Below are 27,515 nucleotides of genomic sequence, written 5' to 3' on the forward strand. Positions count from 1 at the left end.
TCAGTGGAATAGGTTAGGTTCAAAGGACAAAATAGTCAATAACTTAATAATCTAGTGTTTGACAAAACCGAAGACCCCAGATTTTGGGATAAGAACTCAATGTTTGACAAAAATTGCTGGGAAAATTGGAAATTAGTATAGCAGAAACTAGGCATTGACCCACATAACACCGTACACCAAGATAAGGTCAAAATAGGGTCTAGGTCATGATGTAGGCATAGAGAATGAGATTATAAATAAATTAGAGGAATATAGGATAGTTTACCTCTCAGACCTGTGGAAGAGTAATGAATTTATGATCAAAGAAGAACTAGAGATCATTATTGATCACAAAATAGAAAATTTTGATTATATCATATTGAAAAGTTTTTGAACAAACTAAACTGACCTAGATAATATTAGAAGGGAAGCAATAAACTGGAAAAACATTTTTACAGTAAAAAGTTCTAATAAAGTCCTCATTTCCACAATATATAGGGTATTGACTCTAATTTATAAGAAATCAAGCCATTCTCCAGTTGATAAATGGTCAAAGGATATGAACAGAGAATTTTCAGATGAAGAAATGGAAACTATTTCTAGCCATATGAAAAGATGCTCCAAGTCATTATTAGTCAGAGAAATGAAAATTAAGACAACTCTGAGATACCACTACACACCTGTCAGATTGGCTAGAATGACAGGAAAAGATAATGAAGAATGTTGGAGGGGATGTGGGAAAACTGGAACAGATACATTGTTGGTGGAATTGTGAATACAACCAGCCATTTTGGAGAGCAATTTAGAACTATGCTCAAAAAGTTATCAGATAACTGTTAATACCCTTTGATCTAGCAGTGCTACTACTGGGCTTATACCTCAAAGAGATTTTAAAAAAGGGAAAGAGACCTGTATGTGCAAGAATGTTTGTGGCACTCATATGAAAGAGTGTTCGAAATCACTACTGATCAGAGAAATTAATGCAAATTAAGACAACTCTGAGATACCACTACACACCTGTCAGATTAGCTAAAATGACAGGAACAAATAATGATGAATGTTGGAGGGGATGTGGGAAAACTGGGACACTGATACATTGTTGGTGGAGTTGTGAAAGAATCCAGCCATTCTGGAGAGCAATTTGGAACTATGCCCAAAAAGTTATCAAACTGGGCATACCCTTTGACCCAGCTGTACTATTACTGGGCTTATATCCCAAAGAAATACTAAAGAAGGGAAAGGGACCTGTATGTGCCAAAATGTTTGTGGCAGCTCTTTTTGTGGTAGCTAGAAACTAGAAGTTGAATGGATGTCTATCAATTGGAGAATGGTTGGGTAAATTATGGTATATGAAGGTTATGGAATATTATTGCTCTGTAAGAAATGACCAGCAGGAGGAATACAGAGAGGCTTGGAGAGACTTACATCAACTGATGCTGAGTGAAATGAACAGAACCAGAAGATCGCTGTACACTTCAATGCTGTATGAAGAGGTATTCTGATGGAAGTGGATATCTTCAACATAAAGAAGATCCAACTCACTTCCAGTTGATCAATGATGGACAGAAATAACTACACCCAGAGAAAGAACACTGGGAAGTGAATGTAAATTGTTAGCACTACTGTCTATCTACCCAGGTTACTTATACCTTCAGAAGCTAATACTTAATGTGCAACAAGAAAATGGTATTTACACACATATATTGTATCTAGGTTATATTGTAACACATGTAAAATGTATGGGATTACCTATCATTGGGGGGAGGGAGTGGAGGGAGGGAGGGGATAATTTGGAAAAATGAATACAAGGGATAATATTATTAAAAAATAAAAAAATAAATTAAAAAAAAAAAAAAAAAGAATGTTTGTGGCAGCCCTCTTTGAGAGTGGCCAGAAACTGGAAACTGAGTGGATGCCCATCAATTGGAGAATTGCTGAATAAATTGTGGTATATGAATATAATGGAATGTTATTGTTCTATAAGAAATGACCAACAGGATGATTTCAGAAAGGCCTGGAGAGACTTTCATGAACTGATGCTGAGTGAAATGAGCAGGATCAGGAGATCATTATATATTTTAACAATGATACTTTATAATAATCAATTCTGATGTACTTGGCCATCTTCAATAATGAGATGAATCAAATCAGTTTCAATAGAGCAGTAATGAATTGAACCAGCTATACCCAGCGAAAGAACTCTGGGAGATGACTATGTACTACTACATAGAATTTCCAATCCCTCTATTTTTGTCTGCCTGCATTTTTTATTTCCTTCACAGGCAAATTTAAACTATTTCAAAGTCCTACTCTTTTTGTACAGCAAAATTACTCTTTTGACATGTAAATATATATATATATAGTATTTAATTTATACTTTAACATGTTTAACATGTATTGGTCAACCTGCCATCTGAGGGATTTGTCAATGCTGTAAAATTACCTATGCATATATATGGTAAATAAAAGGTATAATAATACTCAGAAAATAAAAAAGAATGAAATTATAAATAAATTAGAAGACCATAGGATTATTTACCTCTCAGACCTGTGGAGTAGGAAGTAATTTGTGACCAAAGAAGAACTAGAGGTCATTATTGATCACAAAATAGAAAATTTTTTTATTATTTTAAGTTAAAAGGCTTTTTTACAAATAAAAGTAATGCAGACAGAATTAGAAGAGAAGCAATAACCTGGAAAAACATTTTTAAAGCTAAAGGTTCTGATAAAGGCCTCATCTCCAAAATATATAGAGGATTGACTGTAATTTATAAGAAATCAAGCTGTTCTCCATTTGATAAATGGTCAAAGGATATGAATAGACAATTTTTGAATAAAGAAATTGAAACTATTTCTAGTCATATGAAAAGGTGTTCCAAATCATTATTGATCATAGAAATGCAAATCAAGAAATCTCTGAAATACCACTACACAATTGTCAGATTAGTTAAGATGATAGGAAAAGATAATGATGAATTTTGGAGGGTATGTGGGAAAACTGGGGCACTGGCATTGTTGGTGGAGTTATGAATGGATCTAATCATTCTGTGGAGTAATTTGGAACTATACTCAAGAAGTTATCAAACTGTGCATACCTTTTGACCCATCACTGTTACTACTGTCCTTATATCCCAAAGAGATCTTAAAGGAGGGAAAGGGAACAACATGAGCAAAAATGTTTGTGGCAGCCCTTTTCATAGTGGCTAAAAACTGGAAATTGAATGGATGCCCACCAATTGGAGAATGGCTGAATTATTTCTGATATATGAATGTTTTGGAATATTATTGTTCTATAAGAAATGACCAGTAGGATGAATATAGAGAGACATACATGAACTGATGCTATGTGAAATGAGTAGAACCAGGAGATCATTACACACTTCAACAACAAAACTATATGATTATCAATTCTGATAGACGTGGCTCTCTGCAACAATGAGAGGATCCAAATCAGTTCCAATTGATCTGTAATGAACAGAACTATCTACACCCAGAGAAAGAACACTGGGAAATGAGTATGTACTGCTACATGACATTTCCACTCTTTCTATTATTTTTTGCTTGCATTTTTGTTTTTTTCTTCTCAGGTTATTTTTACCTTCTTTTTAAATCCAATCTTTCTTGTGCCAACAACATAACTGTATAAATATGTATCTATATATTGTATTTAACATATACTTTAACATATTTAATATGTATGGGACTACCTGCCATATATGGGAGAGGGTGGAGGGAATATGGGGAACAGTTGAAACAAATGTTTTTGAAATGGTCAATGTTGAAAAATTATCCAAACATATGTTTTGTATATACAAAGCTATACTTAAAAAAAATTGAAAAAAATGTAATAAAAATGTAAAAAAATAAATGTAATAAAACTAAATAGAAGATGATTTCACCTGGAAAATTATATAGCCCTTTTAGCTAAGATTCTCTCTTAGAAAAAAAAAGTAAACTTTTATCACTACTATTTTTCTAAACCTGTATTATGGTTGTGAATAATGGAAGAAAAGTACATCTGAAGAATCAATATTGTGGGTTGCCGAAAAAGGACAAAAGATAACAGTGTATGGTTGGTGCAACTAAGGTGTGCTATATTATCAGTTGTTACAGGCAAGAAGGAACAGAGAAGATATATAAAAGATGTATTAGTGGAAAAGTAATTGGCCAGTCATATGGTGACAGTAAAAGATAGCATATAAAGTACTTTTGGGTTACACTGCTATTCATATGAAGTAAGACTTATAGCAAGTTTCCCCACCATATTTGGCATGTCAGAGAGCATAACATTTTTACTGCCTGAGAGAGTATGGATTAACTATGATCTATATCACTGAAGAAAATACCTAACAAGACGAGTTCACAGATTCATTTAGGTAATAGAGAAAAAATAAATATGACACTTAGGAGTGACCAAGATAAAAGGTCATAAACTGTTCCTCAGGAGATGATCCTGTAGATCTTTTGGCACATAATTTAGCAAGCAATATTTCTTGAGAAAGCTGGAAATAGTTTTTATTTTTTTGCCATATATGTGGATTATGAGTATTGATGAGTCTTTCCTATACTTATTTTTATAAGTATAGGATACACTTGTATTGGAACTTCAAATAAAAATTAAAAAAAACCCTACATTCCCAAACATACCTTCTTTCTGTTTTGTAGAAAATAACTATTTATCTTGAACAAAGCATCTAAAATATGTTTTAGACAGCAAGTCAGAGGGAAGGAACAGATATATAATGTTGACAAACTAAGGCTATAAATACTTACAGGTTATTTATTATAGAATGTCAGGTTTATATTGATTTAACCTAACATTCAGTAATCATTGACTTTTTCAGTCTTCCTGTTTTATATTGAATGTGTTGTATACATGGGTTAGCTTTAGTTTCTGTACACTATGTTGAAATTGAGCTCAGAGATGTTGAGAAATTTGTTTAGACTTCAAAAACATCATTTAATAATAATTTTTAATGACCAAAATGAAAATATATTTCATCATAATTCAAATACTGTAAGTTAGAAGAAAAATATTGCTTTATCTCAAACCCTTTTCCTTTTATGATAACTTCAAACATCAGCTAATATTTAATAAAATATTAATGAGTTTCTGTACCTTTCTGTCTAAATATCTTCTAACAATTACTACATAAAACTTCTTATTAGAATGGTAGGCCTATATCAGTCTTTGTAATTGAGTCATTCAGGTGAAACTATTCATCTAGTATCCGAAAATCTGTTCTGACACAATTAGGCATGTTTTTATTTTCCCAAAATTTGCCAAAACTTCTGAAAGTTTCTTCCATAAATGTGGCTCAATTAATAAAAAGTGTTATTAATGATATGACAACTATTATTTAGAGCTCATAAATGATTGTCATACCAGATGATAGTCACATTTTCAAGAAAAGATAGATAAAAAATGTTACTTTGTGATAAACACTGTACTAAGTACAGTACATTACAATAGAAATAATAGTAAGCAAGTAAGCTCATGTCAAAATGAAAACATATAAAAAAGAGCTGGAAATTGGGTAGAGAGAAAAGGCACACTCGATCTTTTGAAGGAATGACAGGAGGTAGATAGAACATAGTGTGGAGTCCAAAGCTAGTTTATCAAAACCTATTGTTGTTTCAGGGACAGAATCAAAATTTCTGTTAAGAAGGAAGTGGAGATGGTAATCTGAGTACAATCCAGGGGAGAATGCAAAGCTAGAGATGTCCAGGAGGTATTGTGGAGGCCTAAAATGAGAAACATAGCTTATAAAAGGTAGCTTATAAAAGTTCAAGATAGTTCCTTGTTTCTGGAATCATCCTAAAAAGATACTCCCTTTGGAAAAAAATGTATATGTCTTCTCTCTTTACTTAATAAAATCTTCCCCACAACAATTTGAGATTTATTTTGCTATCTAAAATACCATTTTAATCAAGTCATGTTTAATTTATTACCATTCCGGGGCAGCTAGGTGGATAGAGCTCCACCCCTGAATTCAGGAGGACTCCAGTTCAAATCTGGTCTCAGACACTTAACACTTCCTAGCTGTGTGACCCTGGGCAAGTTACTTAACTTCAGCCTCAGGAAAACAAAACAAAACAAAAAAAAAAAAATTATTACCATTCCTTTATTCTTTTCCTCATGTGGAGTCTTGAAAGAAAAACAATTTTTTTTCTTTTCCAATTCAGAGATTAAATATTACACTTTCCAAATTTATGTTGTTATGATTTACAACAAAAAGGTCTTTTTATACCAAAAAATCACTGGTATTGGATTACAGAAAATAGCATTCTTTATATTCAAGTTCATCTGGTACCTGGATCCAGAGAAATGCAAATTTTAGTGAAATGTTAAATTTAATGAAAAAATAAAATTAAATATTTGTTCTCTTCTGGTTTCCATTATATTTAATAATCTCCTCCTGACTTACATATATAGAAGAAGATTGAGGATGCAGTAGGTAGATCACTGATCTAAAGTCAGTAAGATGAGATCAAATATGACTTTCAGACATACTTATTTACCCTGTGCATGTAACTTATGTCTTTCTCAGTTTCCTAAACTGTAAAATTAAGAAAATAATAGACAGCATTGGAACAAGTGAGATATTTGTAAAACATTTAACCTAATACCTGGACCATAATAGGCAAATAATAGATGCTGGTTTTACTTCCATTCAGAGAATTTTTTATACATTTGACTGATTTAATTGATGCTCATTATTTTTGTTTTCTTGAAACCAAAATATGCTGTCACTATTATTTAAAACAAGATGATTTCCTAGAATTTGTTTTCTTTTTACATTTATTTTAAATTTAAATAAATTAAAAAAATAAAAAGGGAAAATTTTTTGCTTTATAGGTTTTCTTTTGTTCTCTGCTATGTACTTTTTTACTTTATTTTCCCCCTTCAATCCCACTTCTCAAAGAAGACTACAATTATGCAAAATTATACATATATATGTATATATAATTATGCACAGATATGTGCATATACATTCATATGCATGTAAACTATATTATCATTATTTCCACTTGTCCTCTGTTGGTTTAAAGGTGGATAGCATTTTCTTTCACAGCGAGGTTTTTTTCAAATTGTTCTAACTTCTAAGTCTCATCATTTCCTATACTATAACATTCCAACCTTATACTGTCTACTTATTTTAAATGGTCTAAAACAATATTAATATGTTTAACATATAATGTAATTTCCTTATTTTTCTCTTTTAATTTATTTTAGCTTTAACTTTTAGATCAAAGTTACTATAATAAGTTCTACTCCTAATCTTTATTTATGTTTGTATATATCTTCCATTTTTATAATATTTCTTAAAAGAAATATATTGTTGAGTTCAAATTTTATTATTTTAGCTATTTCCATTTTATGGGTGGATTCATTCAATTTACATTGTAAAGTATAACTATTTGTTATTTTCCTCATTATCCTTCTCATCCTATTCCTATTCCTCCTGACTCCTCTACTTCTACTAGCAACCTTATTCTCCTATTACTTAACCTATCCCCTCCTCCTGCAAGAAACCTTTCCCTCAACCCTATTTTCTTTCCTTCTTGTTTCTATCTGAATTTTGAAGAATTTTATACCTTTCCAAATCACATTCTTATTAATCTACAGCTCTCTTCTATACCTCCCTTTTTATTTTATTCTTCATCCTCTTATTTCTTTATAAATTTAGATTATTTTTATTCCCTTGCAAATGTATATGTTGCTCTCTCTTCAATCCAGATCTGATATGAGTAGGGTTCTCTCTAAAATCTATCTTTTATCCTGTCCTCTTAACTTATCCCTTTACCCTCATTTCTTTTTGAAGTTAGAAAATTTTTATATCCTTCTAGAAATATATATATATGTATATATATATATATATATATACATATATGTGTGTGTGTGTATTGTATCCTCTTTAACACTTTCACACATACAGATCATATACATTCAAGCACACAAATAGATGCCTACACACACAGAGACACATGCACACAATGTGAGTAAGGACTCCAATAGCCCTCTTCCCCTCATTATTCCTCTATATCATTTCTTCCTTTAGCATCACATTTATGTGAAATAATTACTCCTTTCTTACCTTTTCTTATACTGTTTTGCTTGTTAGAATCACATTTGACTCAACTCTACACCAGTCTGTCTATTGTTTTGCCCAGTTACTAATGACAATCTTAGATGTTTGTTTTGCATTTCCATGTATAAAAAGTATAGCTGTCCTTATTAAGTCTCTTGAAAACTAGTCTTTGATGTTTATATTTTATTTCTCTTGAATCTTATATGTCAATTTTTCTATTAAGTTCAGGTCTTTTTGTGACAAAATCCTGACAATCTGCTAATTCATTGAATATTTTTTCTTGTTAATGTTCAGAATTCTGTTTAACTTTGTTGGGCATATTATTTTTTGTGGCAACTCCAGTTATTTTGCTCTTTTATATGTAGTATTCCAACACTTACAGTGTTTGGTGTAAACCATTGCTAGGTCTTGTGAAATTCTAATTGTGACTCTGCCATATTTGAATTTTGGGGGGTTTGTTGTTGTTAATAATATTTTCTCCTTAAGGTGGGAATTTTAGAATTTGGCTATAATATTTCTGTAGGTTTTCCTCCTAGAATCTCTTTCAAGTGCTTGTGGATTTTTTTAAAAATTTCTACTTTATCCTTTTATTCTGATACTTCAGAATACTTTTTCTTTAATTATTTCTTGTATCATTATATCAAGATGTTTTATTGTAGTCTTATTATTCTTATATATTTTTTTCTTTTTGATCTGTTCTCCAAATCAGTTTGTTTTTTTATTATTAAGAGATGTTTCACATTTTTTCTATTTTTTCATTCTTGTTTATTTTATTACTTCCCCTTGCCTAATTTTTGTTTTTTTTTTCCCTTTCAAGTAATTAATTTTCGATTTCTTGCATTTATTTTAGTACCAGAAAGTATGAAGCAAAAAAAAAAAAAAAAGTAAAAGTCTTTATTGATTGCTCCAATGCTTTTGGTTTGATTTTGTGACTGGATTTAATGTTGTGAAAAAGTAAATACATAGGCTTAGGAAATTCACTGCCAGGTGAAAGTAAAGAGGTAGGAAGGAAATTATACATCATTGCAGAAACATGGTGGAAAGGGCCACAAAGGAGTAAGATTGATAGCAAGATTGTGTGCATGTGTCTCTGTGTGTGCATGTATCTATTTGTGTGTTTGAATGTTTATGATCTGTATGTTTGTGTTATATGTATTCATACCTGGCTTTCTTGAAGTTGAGGAATCAGGATTTTGAATCCTCAATTCCTACTTCCTATCCTCATAGGCAGGTTTTAATTTCCTTGTTCTTTAAGATGTTTTTATCCCAAAAAGATTTGTCTCCCTCAGTGGTTCAGAGTGAAAAGTTTTCTCCTGGCTGAAATCAGTCCCCCCTAAATACAATTCTTCTTTTCCAAAACGTGTGTGGCCAGGGACGACCAGCATCTCATAGTCTTCCAAAAATAATCTGATATTCTGATCTTAGATGCTTAGTGGAGAGGAATTAGCATTCTTCAGAGAACTGAGACTTCACTCTTCTGGCTTCTAGACTCATGTGTAGATAGGCTCTTGGGGCCCCAAAGAGCACCAGAAGTCCAAAGCTGAATAGAAGTTAGAACAAAAACCATGAAAGAGTTTGGGGTTTGGATAACTGTGTAGTGGAGATGGGGGCTAAGAGTGGTAGGGAAAAAGAGGATATTGGAGAAAAATGTGACAAGGAAATGATTACAATTATTTAGCAAGCTCTTCCAAACTCTCCCACACTGTATTTCAACTCTTTTTCTCCATCCATCCCTGCCCAAGGTGGGAGTTGTCTCTGTAGCAGGGCTGTTAAAGACCTCCAAAATGCCCCCCTTGCCAAATTCTAATTTTTAAGGAGTCATTTTCTTCCTTAAGATTCTGGATCTCCTTTTCCAGTTGGTTGGCTTTCTTTTCACAATCTTTTTGTTTTTCTTGAATTGTTCTTTTTTTTTTTTAATCTTCAGTCTTTCTCATTGATTTTTAAAGTCTTCTTTGAGTTCTAGGAATTTTGGGGGGCAACAACCATTTAAAACTTACATTCAGTGAAGGAAGACCAAGAACTTGACCATGAGAAAATGAAATTCTTCTGCTTTCTATGTTATTTAAAACACATGGATTCTTATTTACTTAATAGTTTTGTCTAAAGAAAGGGCTTTATTCAATGATATTCTTCTATACAGTTCTATGTTTTTTGTCCATTTAAAATATGAAATTACTTAAATATTTAAAGACATTAAATAAACTTCTTACAAGTTGTTTTGCATGTAAAGCAACCCTTTAACAACTGGAGAAAAGTTGTCAAAAGTGCCTTTTATATATTAAAAAAGTTAGGCAGTAGTTTTACTTGATTTTAAAAAGTTATTACTTGGAAATATGCTGAGCAGCTACATTTCAAAATATAAGATTTTAACAATCTATAGAGCTATAGAAAGCTAGAAAAATTTAATGTGCCACCAAATTTTATTTCTAGTAAACTAAAAATGCCAAGCAATATCTGTCATGAGTTCTTAGAACGAGGCAGCACAGCTGATATGGAAAGACTTATTTTAAGATCCACTGGAATCATACTCTAAAATATTATGTAGTAGCAAATAACTATAATTTAAATGAATTGGATGGCTGAAAAGAAAGAGACTAAAGAAACCAAGAGAATCAAGTTAGTAAATTTACATAAGCAAGTTCATAAAATTAATTTTATTGTGTATCTTCAGAACCCATAACACTAGAAAATGGTGCCTCATTCAATCATTCACTCAATTGATAATTGTCAAGGACCTACTATGAACAAAGTAGCGCAACTATGGTAGTGCATATTTAGCTTTGTTGTTTCAAAGTAATCAGTATATAGATGCCTTTACATCTAATAAATCTTATCCATTTTCTTTCTCCTACCCCTATGTTCTGATATATTTTTAAATAACATGTTACACTCTATAGGATGAAAATGTAAAAATGAGCAAACATAAGGTGTTCGTTTTGAAACATGGTCATTCCTTTATAATGTCTGTCAAAAACTCATTCTACTTAATTATCGTGGCAGTCACACTGCAGGCAATACCAGAGCTTTCCCCAATGATTAATGCAGCTCCACGGAGTTTTTTAGAATGTTGTTTTCTTAATTTAAGTTGCTGGGGAATAGTTCCCTGTTGAAAAACAGGTGTAAACATCAATAATCAAGGTGAGGGATATCATGTCAGCTTTTTAAAATATCTCCAGTGCAGAAAATCCAGCAAATAGTTTGAAATGGAATGAATGTTATTTTTCAGAAGCAAAGTAACTGAACTTTTGGTGTGACTCAGAGTTTAACTGAGTGGATGATGGAAAACCTTTTAATAGCAAAATGATATGTCAAGTAAACTGAAGAAAAAAAAGGGGGGGACTGGATAGGGACTGTTGTGGCAAACACATGAAATCAGAACCTTGGGAGAGTAATTACTAATAATTTATGAACTCTGTTCCTAAATTGCCTCACTTGGTAAACTACATGCCTATTTAATCTAAGATAGGACTTGAATTCACCTTAAGTAAAAGTTAAGCCCTCCAGATTATCTCATGGACTTCAGACCTTTAATGATGTTCCTTGTTGTTTGTTTGTTTATTTATTTATTTATTTTGCTGAGGCAATTGGGGTTAAGTGACTTGCCCAGGGTCACACAGCTAGAAATTGTTAAGTGTCTGAGACCATATTTGAATTCAGGTCCTCCTGACTTCAGGGCTGGTGCTCTCTCCACTTTACCACCTAGCTGCCTCTCCTTGTTGTTTATTTTTGAAATAGGTTCTGAGTCAAAAGTAGACTGATATTTATTGCTCTCAATATTATATTTGAGTTTTTCCTCCTTATTTGTACATTTACAGTTTAATATATATTCAAATATTTTTTAAAAAGAATGAGTTTGGAATATCCTATCACAGATATATCACTATGGTTGGCAGTTATATCTCTTTTATTCTCTTAACAAAATTTACTCATCAAGGTATTAGGAAGTAAAATCTCCTGTTGAACCATCTACATGAATAGCTACCAAGGATTATTATGCCAAACATTTAACTACTTCACAATTCTTATTTTAAAATTTGTAAATGCATATCTTTTTAAATGTTTTTGATGATATACTAGTTCCAGGGTACATTAGAGAAGATGTCACCAGCTAATTGGGGTAAGAACTACAAGGAGAACAATGAACTTCAACAGAAAGATGTAATTTAAAAATATTCTTGGGGAAGAAGAGATGCAAATATATTGACTTACTTATAAAATTACTAAAGACTACTCTCATCTTATTTCCTTTCATTAAGTTTGCCTAAAAGAAAAATTATTTAACATGCATATCCATTGTTAACATTGTTTTCTTTGGTTTAATATGGTGGTGTTGCTTTTCTTTTTTTTCCATATGTGTGTCTTTGTGTGTTTTTGTCTTTCCTCTTACACAGCATGTTTTTATTTTACTTCCCCTCTGTGAGATCCTTGAAATGATCCACTGAGGGGGAAAAGGAGTTCTTGTCATTTAAATTTCACTCATTATTTATTAGAAAAAAAATTCTTTTCAGTTGCAAACAATGATGATTCTTTTTGTTGGAGCATGAAAATGAGTGATAGAATGCCAAGAATTGTAGTGAAATATTTTACCTGAAATAGCTCTTTAAAGCATATTAATTTTAAACTTACATATATTTGTATGCATAATTTAAACCATGATTGCGTTTTTCTTTTGTTTGCATGATATTATTTTGTTTTACGTTTTGTTTTTTCCACTCACCAGATATTCCCAACACTTTGCTTTCTACCACTATCATCCCCTCCCTTACCACTGCAACAGTCACAACTTCTGTTTCCATATCAGCCACTACAACCACATCTGCAACAACCAGCAGCAGAAGAGGTACAGTATGCTTCTTTGTTATGGCCTGGCAAAATGAAAGATAGAAAAGTATAGGGGTTTAAAAAGAGCAGAAAAAATGGAGAGGCAGAATTTGATAAATAGAAAGTGAGGTAATAAACAACCAATTTATTGTTCGTTTTAATATTGGAATTGAATAAAAAACAACTCATTTTATTTGTAGATGAACTTCAAGCAGATTTCTGAAAATGCATTTTATTCTAAAAATGAGATTATTTTTACATAAAATGCATAATTATTTCAAAATGTAAGTATGTAATATCATCTTTTATATAACTGAAAAATCAGCTTTTGAATTATACAGGAGGTTTTCTCTTGATGCTTTTATGAATATTTAATGAATTTTAATTCTGAAACCAGACTCAAATTCCCACAGGGATGAATTTGTTCAAAAGTAGATGTGATTCTTGACACATTTCATGTAGTTCTTTTCTGTGAGGTCTTAAACGACTAGTTCTGAATGACTCACTGGGTGCTTTTCTTTTCTACTCATATAAATTATGATTGTCCTAAAGTGTTTTGCACTGTTTGTCCCCTAAGTTTTCCCCGCCACCAGCTTAATAAGAAGCATTATTATTGCCTTTCTCTGAAGGAAAGCTACCTTGGGAAGTATGGTTTGAGAATTTTTCTGACCCTTAGAGATATAATGGATCAATTATAATGTAAGTAAAGAAAATGAAGCTTTCTTTGACATTCAGCTAGTAATTAGGTGGTGAAATGGTGGATAGAGTTATTTTTTATTTATTTATTTTTTAAGTGCTATGGGGAAAAGTTGCTTGTAAAATTCATCTTAACCCGATTTATATTCTAAAACCTTTTCTTATTCTCATTAAAATGTTTCTAATTTGTTATTTGTTTGTCATATTGACTTGCTAATATATTTAAAATTTATAATTTTCACTTTGAAACTGTTAGTATCTCAATCTATGTAAATCTTTGATTTCATTTCAAATTAAATTAATAGCGCATTGGTACCTGTTCAAAAACACTGCCCTATTTTGCAGATTTTTTTTTTTCCTTTCATAAAAGTTTGCCTTACTTTTTTTTTTTTTTTTTATCTTGTTATTTGACTCACTTTAATTGTTGAGTTGTTAATTCCTGCCCCTTGTTTCAAGGCAATATTCAGATTAAAAAAGATAGATATATAGATGTACATATATAAATCTATTCAAATACTAGATTGGTTATACAATTTATGTTAAGATTAATGTCTGGTATAATAGCTGGATTATTTTAGGATGTCTATCTAGAGAGTTATTTTAATATGACTAAGTATGGTTTATCCAAACTAAAAGGTTACATCAGACATCTTTTAAGACCTGGTTTTTAGCTAGAGGTTGAGAAGTAACAAAAGCAGAAAAAATAAATAAATAAGCAAACATTTAAGAAACATATCCTATTTCTTGTGTATTTTGTTAATTGTTTATTTTATCCAAAAGACATTGCGACCTTCAGTGGAATCTGGCTTATGTTATTTGTTATCAACATTATCATGATTTTTGGTTTGTATATGTGTACAAACACAAATAGATGTCAACTTTATTATTTGACTTATTAGCTGTTTTGAGGGAAGAATAAATTGAGTCAAAACTTAGCCATTTAAAAACACAAAATGATTATTCACAAAATGTTCAAATTAAGCCATTTCACACTGATCTAGAAGATGTCATTGTTTATAATGCATGTAATTAGTAGAATCAATCTGCCTTGCTATAAAACATGCTTAGAATAAGGGGGTCCTTTCCAGTGACATATATGCTGTGCTCAGAACTGAGCCCTTTCCAATAACATCTTTATTTGGACCTTTTCCTGATGATATAATATGAATCATAGGAGTAACTAGAGATTTCTAAATGTATTATATATAGATAGATAGATAGATATGGATAGATAGATACATTTATCTATCTATCCATATCTATCTATCTATCTATCTATCTATCTATCTATCTATCTATCTATCTATCTCTATCTATCTATATGTAGTCTTATGGCCTCAAGGTGTAAGATTGCATTAAATTTGCATCAGATTCACAAGGGTACATTTCAAAAGATATAAATTTAAAGCTGTAAGATAATTACCATTATATTTACTTGATCTAAATCATACAGAGTAACTTTTTGTTATTAATCTATTCAATCATATCCAACTCTTTGTGACCCTATTAACCACAACACTCCAGGCTCTTCTATCTTCCACTATCTCTTGAAATCTGCCTAAGCTTACATGACATTATCTCATTTGTTGCCATCCCCCTTTTCCTTTTAATTTTTCTCAATATCAGGCTCTGTCTTCTCATTATGTTGTCAGAATATTTAATTTAATTTAAGCTTCAGTATTTGTTCTTCCAGTAAATGGTTTGAATGAATTTGCTTATTGACTGATTTGCTCTCTTGCTGTCGAAGGTACTCTCAGAAATCTTCTCCAACACCACAATTAGAAAAGGTAGATTCTGTGATATTCAGTTTTTCTATTAGTCAAATTTTCACAACCATACATTTCTTTAAAAACCAACCAAACAAACAAACAAACAAAAACAACTCATAGCTTTGAGTAAACAGACCTTTGTAAGCAAAGTAATGGTTCTTCTTTTCAGATTGCTGTCCAGATTTGTCATAACTTTCCTTCCAAGAAGCAAGAGTTGTTTGTTTTGTTTTTTTAATTTAATATCTATAGTCACTATCTGCGGTGGTTTTCAAGCCCAAGAACATAAAATCTGACTCTTCTCCCATTTTCCCCCCTCTATTTGGTAGGAAATGATGGGACCAGTTCCCATGATCTTAGAACTTTTAATGTTAAGCTTCAAGTCAGCTTGGACTCTCTTCTTTAACCCTCATCAAAATATTTCTTAATTTCTCTTTGCTTTCTGCCATTAGGTTCATATGATTTGCATGTCTGAGATTATTAATATATCTCATGGCAATCTTAATTTTGGCATTTGATCTATCCAGTCTGGCATTTCATACCATATACTCTGCATATAAGTTAAATAATTAAGGTAACAATACATAGACTTGTTGTACTCCTTTCCCAATCTTAGACAGTTTGTTCCATGTCTGGTTCTAAGTGCTTCTTGACTGCCATGTAGGTTCCTCAGGAGACAAGATGATCAAGTACTCTCTTCAATTTGAGGACTTGCCCCATTTTGTTGTGATTCATAAAAACCAAGTCTCTAGTTTATCTTTGTACTCCCCCTTTTTGGGGAGATCCTATACATGAGGGGTATAAACTTCCAGAGAGTTCAAGAGAAGGAACTAAATTCTTCTTTTAATGATCAGTCTGATGATTGAATCATCTAGATCTAGCGCAAGGTCCCTTTTTAGTGAATGAGCTCTAGATTCCTAGCTCTTCTTCTCCCTGGGGGCATTTCTATAGTTTGATAATTCCTGAAACCCACCCAGAGTGACTCAGCAAGCACTCAGAGCACAGATGCAGCACAGCCATTGCTATCCTGCTAGTGCTTCACTGCTGCCCCCTGGAGTATGTAGAGAAGTTCAGTAATACCATCCTGTCCCCCTCCCCCGCAAAAAAGCAGACTTCATTTGTTTTTTGTTTCTTTGATGCTTCTTTGACAAAAATGAGCAAAAAGTATGGGTAGAGAGCAGACTGTAAACCCTGAAGAGACTAAAAACAGAATTTCTCCAGATGAATCCCCAAAGGAGGATATGATCTGGTCCTCAACACACAAGACTCTCATACAAGAAATTAAAAAGTCTCTCACAAGATAGCTAGAAGAAAAATGAGAAAAGGAAAGGGAAGCTTGGCAAGAGAGTCTGGATAAGTCATCCCACTCATTTAAAGATAGAGTGGATAAAGAAATCAAATCCTTGAAAAACAGAATTAGTAAATTGGAAAAGGTACACAACTCCAAGAAAAACAGAATTAGTGAAATGGAAAAAGAAAATAGCTCTCTAAAAAATAAAATTGGTGATATCGAAAAAAATCCCATAAAACAAAGCAACTCACTTAAAAACTCAATTGGACAATTACAAAAATAAATTTAAAAAGTAAATGAAGAAAATAATTCATTAAAAATCAGAATTGAATAAATGGAATTGAGGAAACACCAAGAATCAGTCAAGCAAAAACAAAAAAACAAAAAAAATGGAAAAAATGTCAAATATGTTCTTGGGAAAACAACAGACCTGGAAAATAGATCTAGGAAAGATAATCTGAGAATAATTGGACTTTAAGAAAAATATGATGAAAAAAAGAGCCTACACAGTATTTTCCAAGAAATTTTCAGAGAACTGCCCAGATGATATAGAAACAGAGGATAAAATATAAATTGAAAAAATTCATCAATCACCTATTGAAAAATGACCCAAAATCAAAACTCCAGGAAATATTCTGGCTAAATTCCAGAACTATCAGTCCAAGGAAAAAGAGTACAAGCTGCTAGAAAAAAAAATCAATTCAAATATAAAGGAGCCACAATAAGGATTACTCAAGATCTAGCAGTGTCCATATTAAAGGATTGAAGGACTTGGAATATGATATTCAGAAAGGCTAAGGAACTTGGTATGCAGCCAAAAATAACTTGCCCAGCCAAAATGAGCATTTTTTTTCCCCAGGGAAGAACTAGACATTCAATGAAATAAGTGAATTTCATTTATTTCTGATGAAAAAACCAGAACTAAACAAAAAGTTTGATCTCCAAATATGGGACTCAAGAGAAACCTAAAAAGATAAAAAGAAATCTTGGAAACTATATTTCTGTTATAAAGACATAAAAAGAATACATGTGTTCTAGAAACTAGAGGTGAAAAGGAAATTGTACCAGAAAAAGGATAAAGTGGGGGTACTATATCTCACCAAGAAGCAAAGGGCATCTATTATATCTGAGAGAAAGAATGGAGGAGGATGAACATAGTGTGTATCTTACTCTCATCAGAATTGGCTTAAAGAGAAAAATATTAGACACATTCGATTTATGGTGAAACTTCTCCCACCTCATTGAAAAGTGGGAGGGGAAAAAGTGAAAAGGGAAGAAGTAAGCTAAGCAGAAGGAAATACAGAAATTGTGGGAAAAGGGGTAAGAAAGAGGGGGAAACTCTAAGGTGGGGGGAGGGACACTAAAAAGGGAGGGCTATGAGAAGCAAGTGGTGCTCACAAATTTAATACTGAGGAGGAGGGTAAGGAGGAAGGAAAGGAGAAAAGCGTAAGCTGGGGGTTAACAAGATGGCAAATAATACAGAATTAGTCATTTTAAGTATAAATATGAATGGGGTAAACTCCCCCATAAAGAGGAAGAAGTTAGCAGACTGGATTAAAAGCCAGCATCCTACAATATGTTGTTTACAGGAAACACACTTGAAGCAGAGCCATAGACACAGAATAAAGGTAAAAGGCTGGAGCAGAATCTACTATGCTTCAAGTGAAGTCAAAAAAGCAAGGGTATCCATCCTGATCTCAGATCAAACAAAAGCAAAAATTGATCTAATTAAAAGAGATAAGGAAGGAAATTATATCTTGCTAATTGATAATGAAGCAATATCAGCATTAAACATATATGCACCAAGTAGTGTAGCATCTAAATTCTTAAAAGAGAAATTGAGAGAGCTATAAGAAGAAATAGATAGAAAAAAAAAATAATAGTGGGAGACCTCAACTTTGCACTATCAGAATTGGATAAATGAAACCACAAAATAAATAAGAAAAAAATTCAAAGAGGTAAATAGAATACTAGAAAAGTTAGATATGATAGATCTTTGGAGAAAACTAAATGGAGACAGAAAGGAGCATACTTTCTTTGTGGCAGTTCATGGAACCTATACAAAAATTGATTATATATTAGGACATAAAAACCGCAAATTCAAATGCAGTAAGGCAGAAATAGTAAATGCATCATTTTCTGACCACAATGCAATGAATATTACATTCAGTAAAAAGCCAGGGGAAAATAGACGAAAAAATAATTGGAAACTAAATAATCTCATACTAAAGAATGATTGGGTGAAACAGCAAACATAATTAATAATTTCACCCAAGAAAACGACAATAATGAGACATCATACCAAAATACATGGGATGCAACCAAAGCGGTAATAAGGGAAAATTTTATATCTCTAGAGGCCTACTTGCATAAAATAGAGAAAAGGGTCAATGAATTGGCTTTGCAAGTAAAAATGTTACAAAAGGAACAAATTAAAAATCCTGAGTCAAACACTAAACTTGAAATTCTAAAATTCAAAGGAGAGATTAATAAAATTGAAAGTAAAAAAATATTGAATTAATAATACTAAATGTTGGTTATATAAAAAGAACAACAAAATAGACAAACCCTTAGTAAAAAAGGAAAGAGCAAAATCAAATTGTTAGTCTAAAAATGAAAAGGAAGAACTCTTTAATATTGAAGAGGAAATTAGAGCAGTAATTCAGAGTTACTTTGCCCAACTTTATGCCAATAAATTCAATAACTTAAATGAAATGGAAGAATATCTTCAAAAATATAGCTTGCCCAGAATAACAGAGGACAAAGTAAATTGGTTAAAAGTCCCATCTTAGAAAAACAAATAGAACAAGCTATTAATTAACTCCCTAAGAAAAAATCCCCAGGACCAGATGGATTTACATCTGAATTCTACCAAACATTTAAAGAACAATTAACTCCAATGCTATAGAAACTATTTGAAAAAATAGGGATTGAAGCAGGTAGATTGAAAACAGAGAAAGAAAATTATAGACCAATCTCCCTAATGCATATTGATGGTAAAATCTTAAATAAAATATTAGCAAAAAGATTACAGAAAATCATCCCCAGGATAATATACTATGACCAAATAGGATTTATACCAGGAATGCAGGTTTGGTTCAATTTTAGGAAAAATATTAACATAACTGACTTTATCAATAACCAAATTAACAAAAAAACATATGATCATCTCAATGGATGCAGAAAAAGCATTTGATAAAATCCAACATCCAATCCTAATAAAAACACTAGAGAGTATAGGAATAAACAGACTTTTCCTTAAAATAATCAGTAGAATCTATTTAAAACCATTTAGTAAGCATCATATGTAATGGGGATAAACTTGAACCATTCCCAGTAAGATCAGGAGTGAAACAAGGTTGCCCATTATCACCATTATTATTCAATATTGTATTAGAAATGCTAGCCTCAGCAATAAGAGTAGAGAGAGAGAGAGAGAGATTAAATAAATTAGAGTAGGTAATGAGGAAATCAAACTATCACTCTTTGCAAATGATATGGTGGTATACTTAGAGAACCCCAGAGATTCTTCTAAAAAGCTATTAGAAATATTGAGTCTGAGGTCAGTCTGGATTAAATGAAGGGGAGAACTTCAGGGAAGCTCTAGGAGATTCAGAGAGCCAGGTTTCAGTGGATTCACAAGTCCAGGAGATTCACAAATCTAAAGGAAAAGCCTGCTCATGGACCTCTTGGAGATTCACATCTAGGATTGAATTCTGGGCAACCCACAATCCCACAATCTCAAAGGCAGAGTCTGATTCCCATACTCTAGGAGATTCAGAGTAAGATTTCATTCCCACGTCTGTTTTTGTGCTGGCTGGAGGCTTTGGATTCAGAGAGAGCTAGAGACTGAAGTTGGCTGGAGACATTCTGACAGGAAAAGATTCAAGGACACACTAAAGGATCCGGACTTTAACTCCTAGCTGCATTTTGGGGATTACTGGTACTGGAACTAAAACTAAGACTGCTTCCCCAGAAGCTCCCCAAGAAACCTGCCTCCCAGAGAATGATTGACAATCTAGGGAAACAGAACATTGAATTTTGGCGCCCAGCGTGGGGCCAAGGCTTTTGCTTATCCTGACTTTGGCTGATTCTGAGCCCTTCAGAGAGCTATCCCAGACTTTATATTTTGGCACCCAAACAGGGACAGACAAGATCCTGATTCCAGTGGAAAAGCCTCTGATCTAGATATCAGTGGAAAAGTCTCTGACCCAGAAATAAGGGTGAGTAACAAGGAAACTTTGTTAAAGAGCTAAAGTAGAATTTCAGCAAAATGGGGCAGATTTTTAGAAACCAGCCTTCTGTTTTTGTTCAAGGAAAATGTTTAGAGAGCATTGTCAATGCTATGAAAAGCCAAGGCTTGATTATAATTTTGAGGAGATCACTGAACTTTTAAAAACTATAGATTGCACATCTCCTTGGTTCTCTGAAGAAAAAGAATTGGTTCTAGAGGAATGGAAATCACTAGGAGAGCAACTAGGAGAGCACTACAATTCCAAACCAAACTTAATTTCCAAAGATAAACTTCATATATACAATTTAATTCAAGTAGCTTTAAAAAGTGTTAGACTAAAGAAAAGGAAGAAAGAACTGGAAGGGGAGGATCTAACTAAACTAGGTGAGAAGGATGAATCAGATAACAATGGAGTTAAGTACAATTCTGAGCAACAGGAACATTTCCCATCTCCTCCCTCAATTAACCCTTCATGGATAAAGGAAGAAGGAGGAGGGGAAAAGGTAGTGACATAAACAGAATCACCTGTGAAGCAGCCTATGACAAGATTAGAAAAAGCATTGGTTAAGGCTAAGAGAAAAGGACAGGATGTAATCCTTTGATTGCATATCCTTTGATTGAAGAGATTGACTCTTTAGGTCAAAAAAAAAAAAAAAAGAGAAGATATATTCCTTTTAATTTGGATAAAATCAAGGATTTGAAAAAAAGGTTGCACTATTTATGGGACCACTTCATATCAGGGCAAGGAGGTTCTCAGCTTCCTCTTCAGAACAGAGACAGATAGACAGTAGCTATCCTGAGAATGGGCTGCAAAGAGCTGCCAAGCTGCTGTGGAAATGTTACTGCCCTGGGAAGAGCCCTGCACTATAATTGTTCTGAGTCACTCCTGAGTGGGTGTGGCCTGGTCCTGTTAAACTCTGGCATTTTGGCATATATTCTGCTTTTGGCGTTTGTGTAACTTCTCTGCTGATCTTGCAACCAAAGCAGAGCAGACAACCTGTGGTAGAGTTCTCCCTGAAAATTCTCCACCCACAGAGACCACCCCTTCCCAATCCCTCCCCTCCTCTCTGCGTGGGCTAGTCTCTGTGTTCTGCCTCTCTGTCTGGCTAATCAAGACAGACATTTTCTGGTGATCTTCCAAGTTATCTTTGCCTTGTAATTTGTTGCACTCCCAATATTCATATATCCTACCAGTCAAGAACCGTTTTCTGCAGCTGAATTATGTAATCAGTAAGTGAGGGTAGAAGGGAGCCCAGAATGAAGCATGTGTCTTCTCTGCTATCTTGGCTTTGCCCTGGAAATTCCTATTTTTAAACAAACAAACAAACAAAAAAAATCTTTAAGTTAAAAACTAGGTCTTATGCCTATAACAGAAAGTTTCATTTTCTGTTTCATATTAGAAAATGCTTAGTATTGAAGCAACTCTATGGTTTTAAAATATGAATACATTTTTATTATATTGGAAGCCTCTCTCCTAAAGAAAGCTTTTTTCAGTATACAAGAAGATATTAACATATACAGTAGATATTTCCCTAAGGTATATAGAGAAACTATATAGACTTTAACCTCCTTTGAAATAGAAAATTTCACAGATGTCTTACTCTTTAAAAGAATGTGTGGGTAATATGACTATCCTAAAAAAGTTGTTCTTTCTTAAATTTGTTTTTCAGAAATTTTGAAATCAGAATTTTTAAAGGACATTTTTTCAGTTAAAATAGGCTATTGGCATAACATACATTTTAAATTTATACTATTAGGAACCAATGTTTTCATCAAATGGAAGTATCAAGTGATCCTGTCATTGGCAAAGATATAAATATCTTATTTTTAAAATACACTAACTGGTTCATATGCTATATAAATGCACAGGTGGAAAAAAAAAAAGCACAATCCAAACTCTGTTTTAAAGGGGCTGCTATAGAGGCCAAGAAAGAAGGACTAAAAGAGACTTTATGAATATGATGGAATTTGAGCAGATTTTTATTTGTTCAGTTAGAGCAGAGAGTGTGAGGAATACATAATAAGCTATGAGCTAAGGCATGGTTTGGAATGCATTTGGGGAAATGGAATGGAATTGTTCAGACTGACCAAAGTATATATATGAAAGAAAGGAATCTAACATAAAGTTAGGGAGAATAGTAAAGCTTATGGAGAATCTAGAATGTTAAAAATTAAGAATTAGTTTATTGGTGCATAATAGAGCAAAAAGGATAAAAGTCTGCTTTTCAGAATTTGTATCCCAAAGGGTTTTTCCCCAAATATATTAATCTTTATATAAAAAAATGCAAGTATATCCAAATGTGCCTGAATGAGAGATAAGTTAGTGTCTTGAAAATCTAGAAGTTTAAATGAATTACAGCGTAAGCGCTATGAACAAACAGGTTTAGAGATTCCCCTCCCCACAACCTTACCTCAAGAAAATAACAAATGCTTGAGGTCCTGGGGAATCACCCAAATATTATATTTTTCAGAACTTGGATTTTAATTGAGCTTTATTTTTTAACTGCTTCTATATTCAAGGGTTTTGAGCTGGAAGTGTGTGTGTGTGTGTGTGTGTGTGTGTGTGTGTGTGTATATCTATATGTATATATGTATATACATATATATAAATATATATATATATATATATATATATATATATATATATGTAATAGAAATACATAGATCTGCATATAAGGAAAAATAATATGGAAACAATATGGAAGAGAAGTGGGAAGACTTTCTAGGGTACAACTAGTCAATGATGACAATACTGACATTCGATATTAGATAGTGGCATCAGGACTGATGCTAGAAATATTTTGGAAGGGTAATGAACAGTTCTTGGTAAAAAAAAAATTGTTTAGAAAATTTAAGAATCAAAGATACCACTAAGTTTTTGAAAATGGACAAGTGGGCAAATGGGGGAAATAATAGTAAATAGTAAAACCAGATTGAAGAAAACCTTTAGAAAAGGTTATATTTTATTTTAAGAATGTTATATTTGAGATGCTTATGGAATGCCCCTTTAGAGGTGTACTATAGGTAGCTGGAGATGTGGATCTACAATATGGACAAGGGTCAGGGATAAAGATAACGTTTGTAAGCCATCTGACAGAAATGATAGCTGCCAATATGTATAAAAATAAGATGGCCAAGCCAAGAAATAGGGAGAAGTGAAGCTGTAGTGTGCTTTCTAGAGCCCCCAAGTTGGAGTACCAAAATGTACTGTGCTTTCTAGAGCCCCCACACTGGGGTGCCAAAATATACCATCCAGACTAGCTCTCTGGAGGGTCTCAAGACCAGCCTGAGTTCTTGATCTTAGTGGAGGAGGCAAAGATCTACTTGGATGGTCAAATATGGAGTCCCTTTATTTCAAGTTCTCTCAGCTCTAAATACCTTAGTACAATTACATACACTGAGCAGGTGCTAACTCTAGTATGACTGCTTCACTACAGCACACTGAGCATGTGCTAACTATAGTACCATTATATCACCATAGCACACTGCTATTAATATGTAAATGCCTCTTTTACTGCAAGTATCTCTGTTTTAAGTAGAACACAGGTTGTCACAGACTTCTCCTGACTTCTCAGGAAAGTTGAGATGTCCCAAAAGGAGATGAGACCCGACCTGACATTGTCAGCAGGTTCTCTCTGAGCTAAAGAGTCTTATACCTTACAGAGAGTTCCCCCACTGTCTATGGTTCTCTATATGAAGCTGCCTTTAAAGACAGAATCTTAGAGAATGCTGCAATTAATAGATTAGGAAAATGAAGAGAAGCAAGCTGAAGGGATGGAGAAGGAACAGTCAAAGAGGAAAGAGGAGAACCACTAAGTTGAGTTTTTTCTTCCAGAAATCAAAAGACCAGATTATTCAGAAGGTACTCTTATTAAACTTATTTTGACACCTTCTCACCTATATTACTTGCATTGTCTTTTCCACTACTGCAGTAATCTTTTCATATTACTGATGACAGATAATAAACCACTGATTTGAATATCTATTTAAGACTTGTTAAACTGCACATATTACCTAGAAGATACTTCTGTTCTCTAAATTCTTTATATTTAAAAAAAAGCATCTTTTTGGTTTTTTATTCTTTTATTTTCTTTCCTCATGATCTCAGTAATTTTTTGCTTTTTTGAGATATCAACAGAGAAATAAAATTTTTATATTCATGAGACAAAGTATTACAGTAGAAGGGAGAAGGAAAACAAGCATTGTGAAACAAGGCAAGAAGTAAAAGATTACAGAGCTTTGATACCTACTATAAATACCCTCATCAAGATTATAGAATGGCTTAAATATGTTAACATGGAAATAATATAATACTTACATTAATTAATTATTAAATTAATTATTAAGTTGTATATAGGCCATGCTATCTATGAGTGTTTGGCTATGTGAAAATGGTCTTACTAACACCAATAAAGCAAAACTTACAGTTTTCTTTGTCTTAACCAAATGAAACTATATGAAATGCTTTGCACACAGCATAGTTCTATATTTTTTTTAATTTTAAAGCTTTTTATTTTCAAAACATATGCACGAATAATTTGACAACATTGACCCTTGCATAGCCTTGTTTTCAGATTTTCTCCTCCTTCCCCCCCCCACCTCTCCTAGATGGCAAGCAATCCAATATATGTTAAACATGGTCAAATATGTTAAATCCAATATTTATAAACATATTTATACAATTTTCTTGCTGTACAATTAAAATCAGATAAAAAAAAGAAAGCATATGAGTAAGCAAACAAAATGCAAGCAAACAACAACAAAAAGAGTGAGAACATTATGTTGTGATCCACATTCATTTCCCATAGATCCCTCTCTGGGTGTAGATGCTCTCTTTATCACAAGATCATTGGAACTGGCATCAATCATCTCATTATTGGAAAGAGTCACATCTACCAGCATTGATCAAAATGTTGATATTGCCATGTACAATGATCTTCTGGTTCTGCTCATTTCACTGAAAATCAGCTCATGTAACTCTCTCCAGGCCTCTCTAAAATCATCCTCCTGATCATTTCTTATAGAAGAATAATATTCCATAACATTCATATACCATAACTTATTCAGCCTTTCTCCAACTGATGGGCATCCAATCAGTTTCCAGTTTCTTACCAGTATAAAATGGGTTGCCACAAACATTTTTGCACATGTGGGTCCCTTTCCTTCCTTTAAGATTTCTTTGGGATATAGGTTCAATAGAAACACTGCTGTATCAAAGGGTATACATAGTTTGATAACTTTTTGAACATAGTTCCAGATCACTCTCCAGAATGGCTGGATCTGTTCACAGTTCCACCAACAATATATTAGTGTCCCAGTTTTCCCTCATCCCCTCCAACATTCATCAGTGTCTTTTCCTATCATCTTAGCCAATATGAGAAGTGGGTAGTGGTATCTCAGAGTTGTCTTAATTTGTATTTCTCTGATAAATAATGATTTAGAGCATCTTTTCATATGATTAGAAATGATTTTAATTTGTTCATCTGAAAATTATCTGTTCATACATATCCTTTGACCATTTATCAATTGGAGAATGGCTTGAATTCTTATAAATTTGAATCAATTCTCTATTTTACCCTTTATCAAGAGTTCTATGCTTTTAAAGCAAAAATACATAGAGAAAAGAATTTTCTTAGATCTATTGTTTCTGACACACACAGTTTTCAGTGTCAAATACGGTTATATGTTTCATTTTAACTCTTTTTAATTCTTTTGGCTTATATTGATTTAAAATTAAAGGAAGCCTTGAAACCTTGTGAATTTACTAAATTATTTTTGGATTGTCTCAGAACATGATTGTGTGCATGTTTTGCTGTATTCTGATTTCAGTGATAAGTAATTTTTCAAAAATTAATTTGTCTCAGGATTTTCATATCTATCTATAAGTAAAAGAGATGATTTGGTGAGATAGATATTATCAAAACAATATTCAATACTGCTATTCATTTGTGTTTTAAGCAAACGCATATATAAATAAATTATGCTTAGATATGCCAACAGTAAACTTTTATTATTCGTTTTAAAATGTACATTCTCTAATTCCCAGAATCACCATTGCTTATAACATATTAAGGTGAATAAGATTTATAATGCATTTCATAGTGGGATAGGGAAGTTTTGAAAAGTAGAAAGAAATGAATTTTTAGGAAATATGTCAAATTTATTTTTTAAAAAAGCACCATTAGTTAAAAAAAAAAAAATGAATCTGCTTCCTCAGCCAGTGAATTAGAGTCATGAGCTGGACTTTTGAAGCTAAAAGTTCTAGGTCTGTCCTTGCTCCCCTTGAACTCCAATTTGAAATATATAATTAATAACTTCCAGGGTAAACTTGGTAAAACATTGAATTGATACTAATTATTTCAACTTTGGAATGGAAAATGATCTTGGTACTACATGTATATATTTGTGAGTAAATAACAGAAACTGCATTAAAATATGATTTCTGAGGTAGCTCTCATAAACCTACTAACTTTTCTGAAGTTTTCTGATTATAATAAACATTTTTTTAAAAGTCTTGCTTCATTAATTACCCAATATCATTCTATATTCATTAAAATAGTTTTTTCCCCTCTAGAATTTTTTTTTTTTTTTAAGGATTAGAGACTGGATCACCAATTTCATGAGCACAGAAAAGT

The 27,515-nt window shown here is 32.6% G+C and overlaps 1 protein-coding gene across 3 annotated transcripts in view; it reads left to right on the forward strand.

Annotated features, from left to right (window-relative positions):
* Window positions 1–27,515, forward strand: part of CADM2 (cell adhesion molecule 2) — a 1,499,715-nt gene that overhangs the window by 1,406,246 nt on the left and 65,954 nt on the right. For 2 of the 3 annotated variants that reach the window (XM_074299789.1, XM_074299790.1), the window contains one exon: window positions 12,793–12,912. The exons of the other annotated variant lie outside the window; for it this stretch is intronic. In XM_074299789.1, the coding sequence (XP_074155890.1) occupies window positions 12,793–12,912 (120 nt within the window). The remainder of the gene's footprint in view (window positions 1–12,792; window positions 12,913–27,515) is intronic. 3 annotated transcript variants of the gene reach the window in all.

Source organism: Sminthopsis crassicaudata, chromosome 3, assembly GCF_048593235.1.
Source record: "Sminthopsis crassicaudata isolate SCR6 chromosome 3, ASM4859323v1, whole genome shotgun sequence".
NCBI classification, from domain to species: domain Eukaryota; kingdom Metazoa; phylum Chordata; class Mammalia; order Dasyuromorphia; family Dasyuridae; genus Sminthopsis; species Sminthopsis crassicaudata.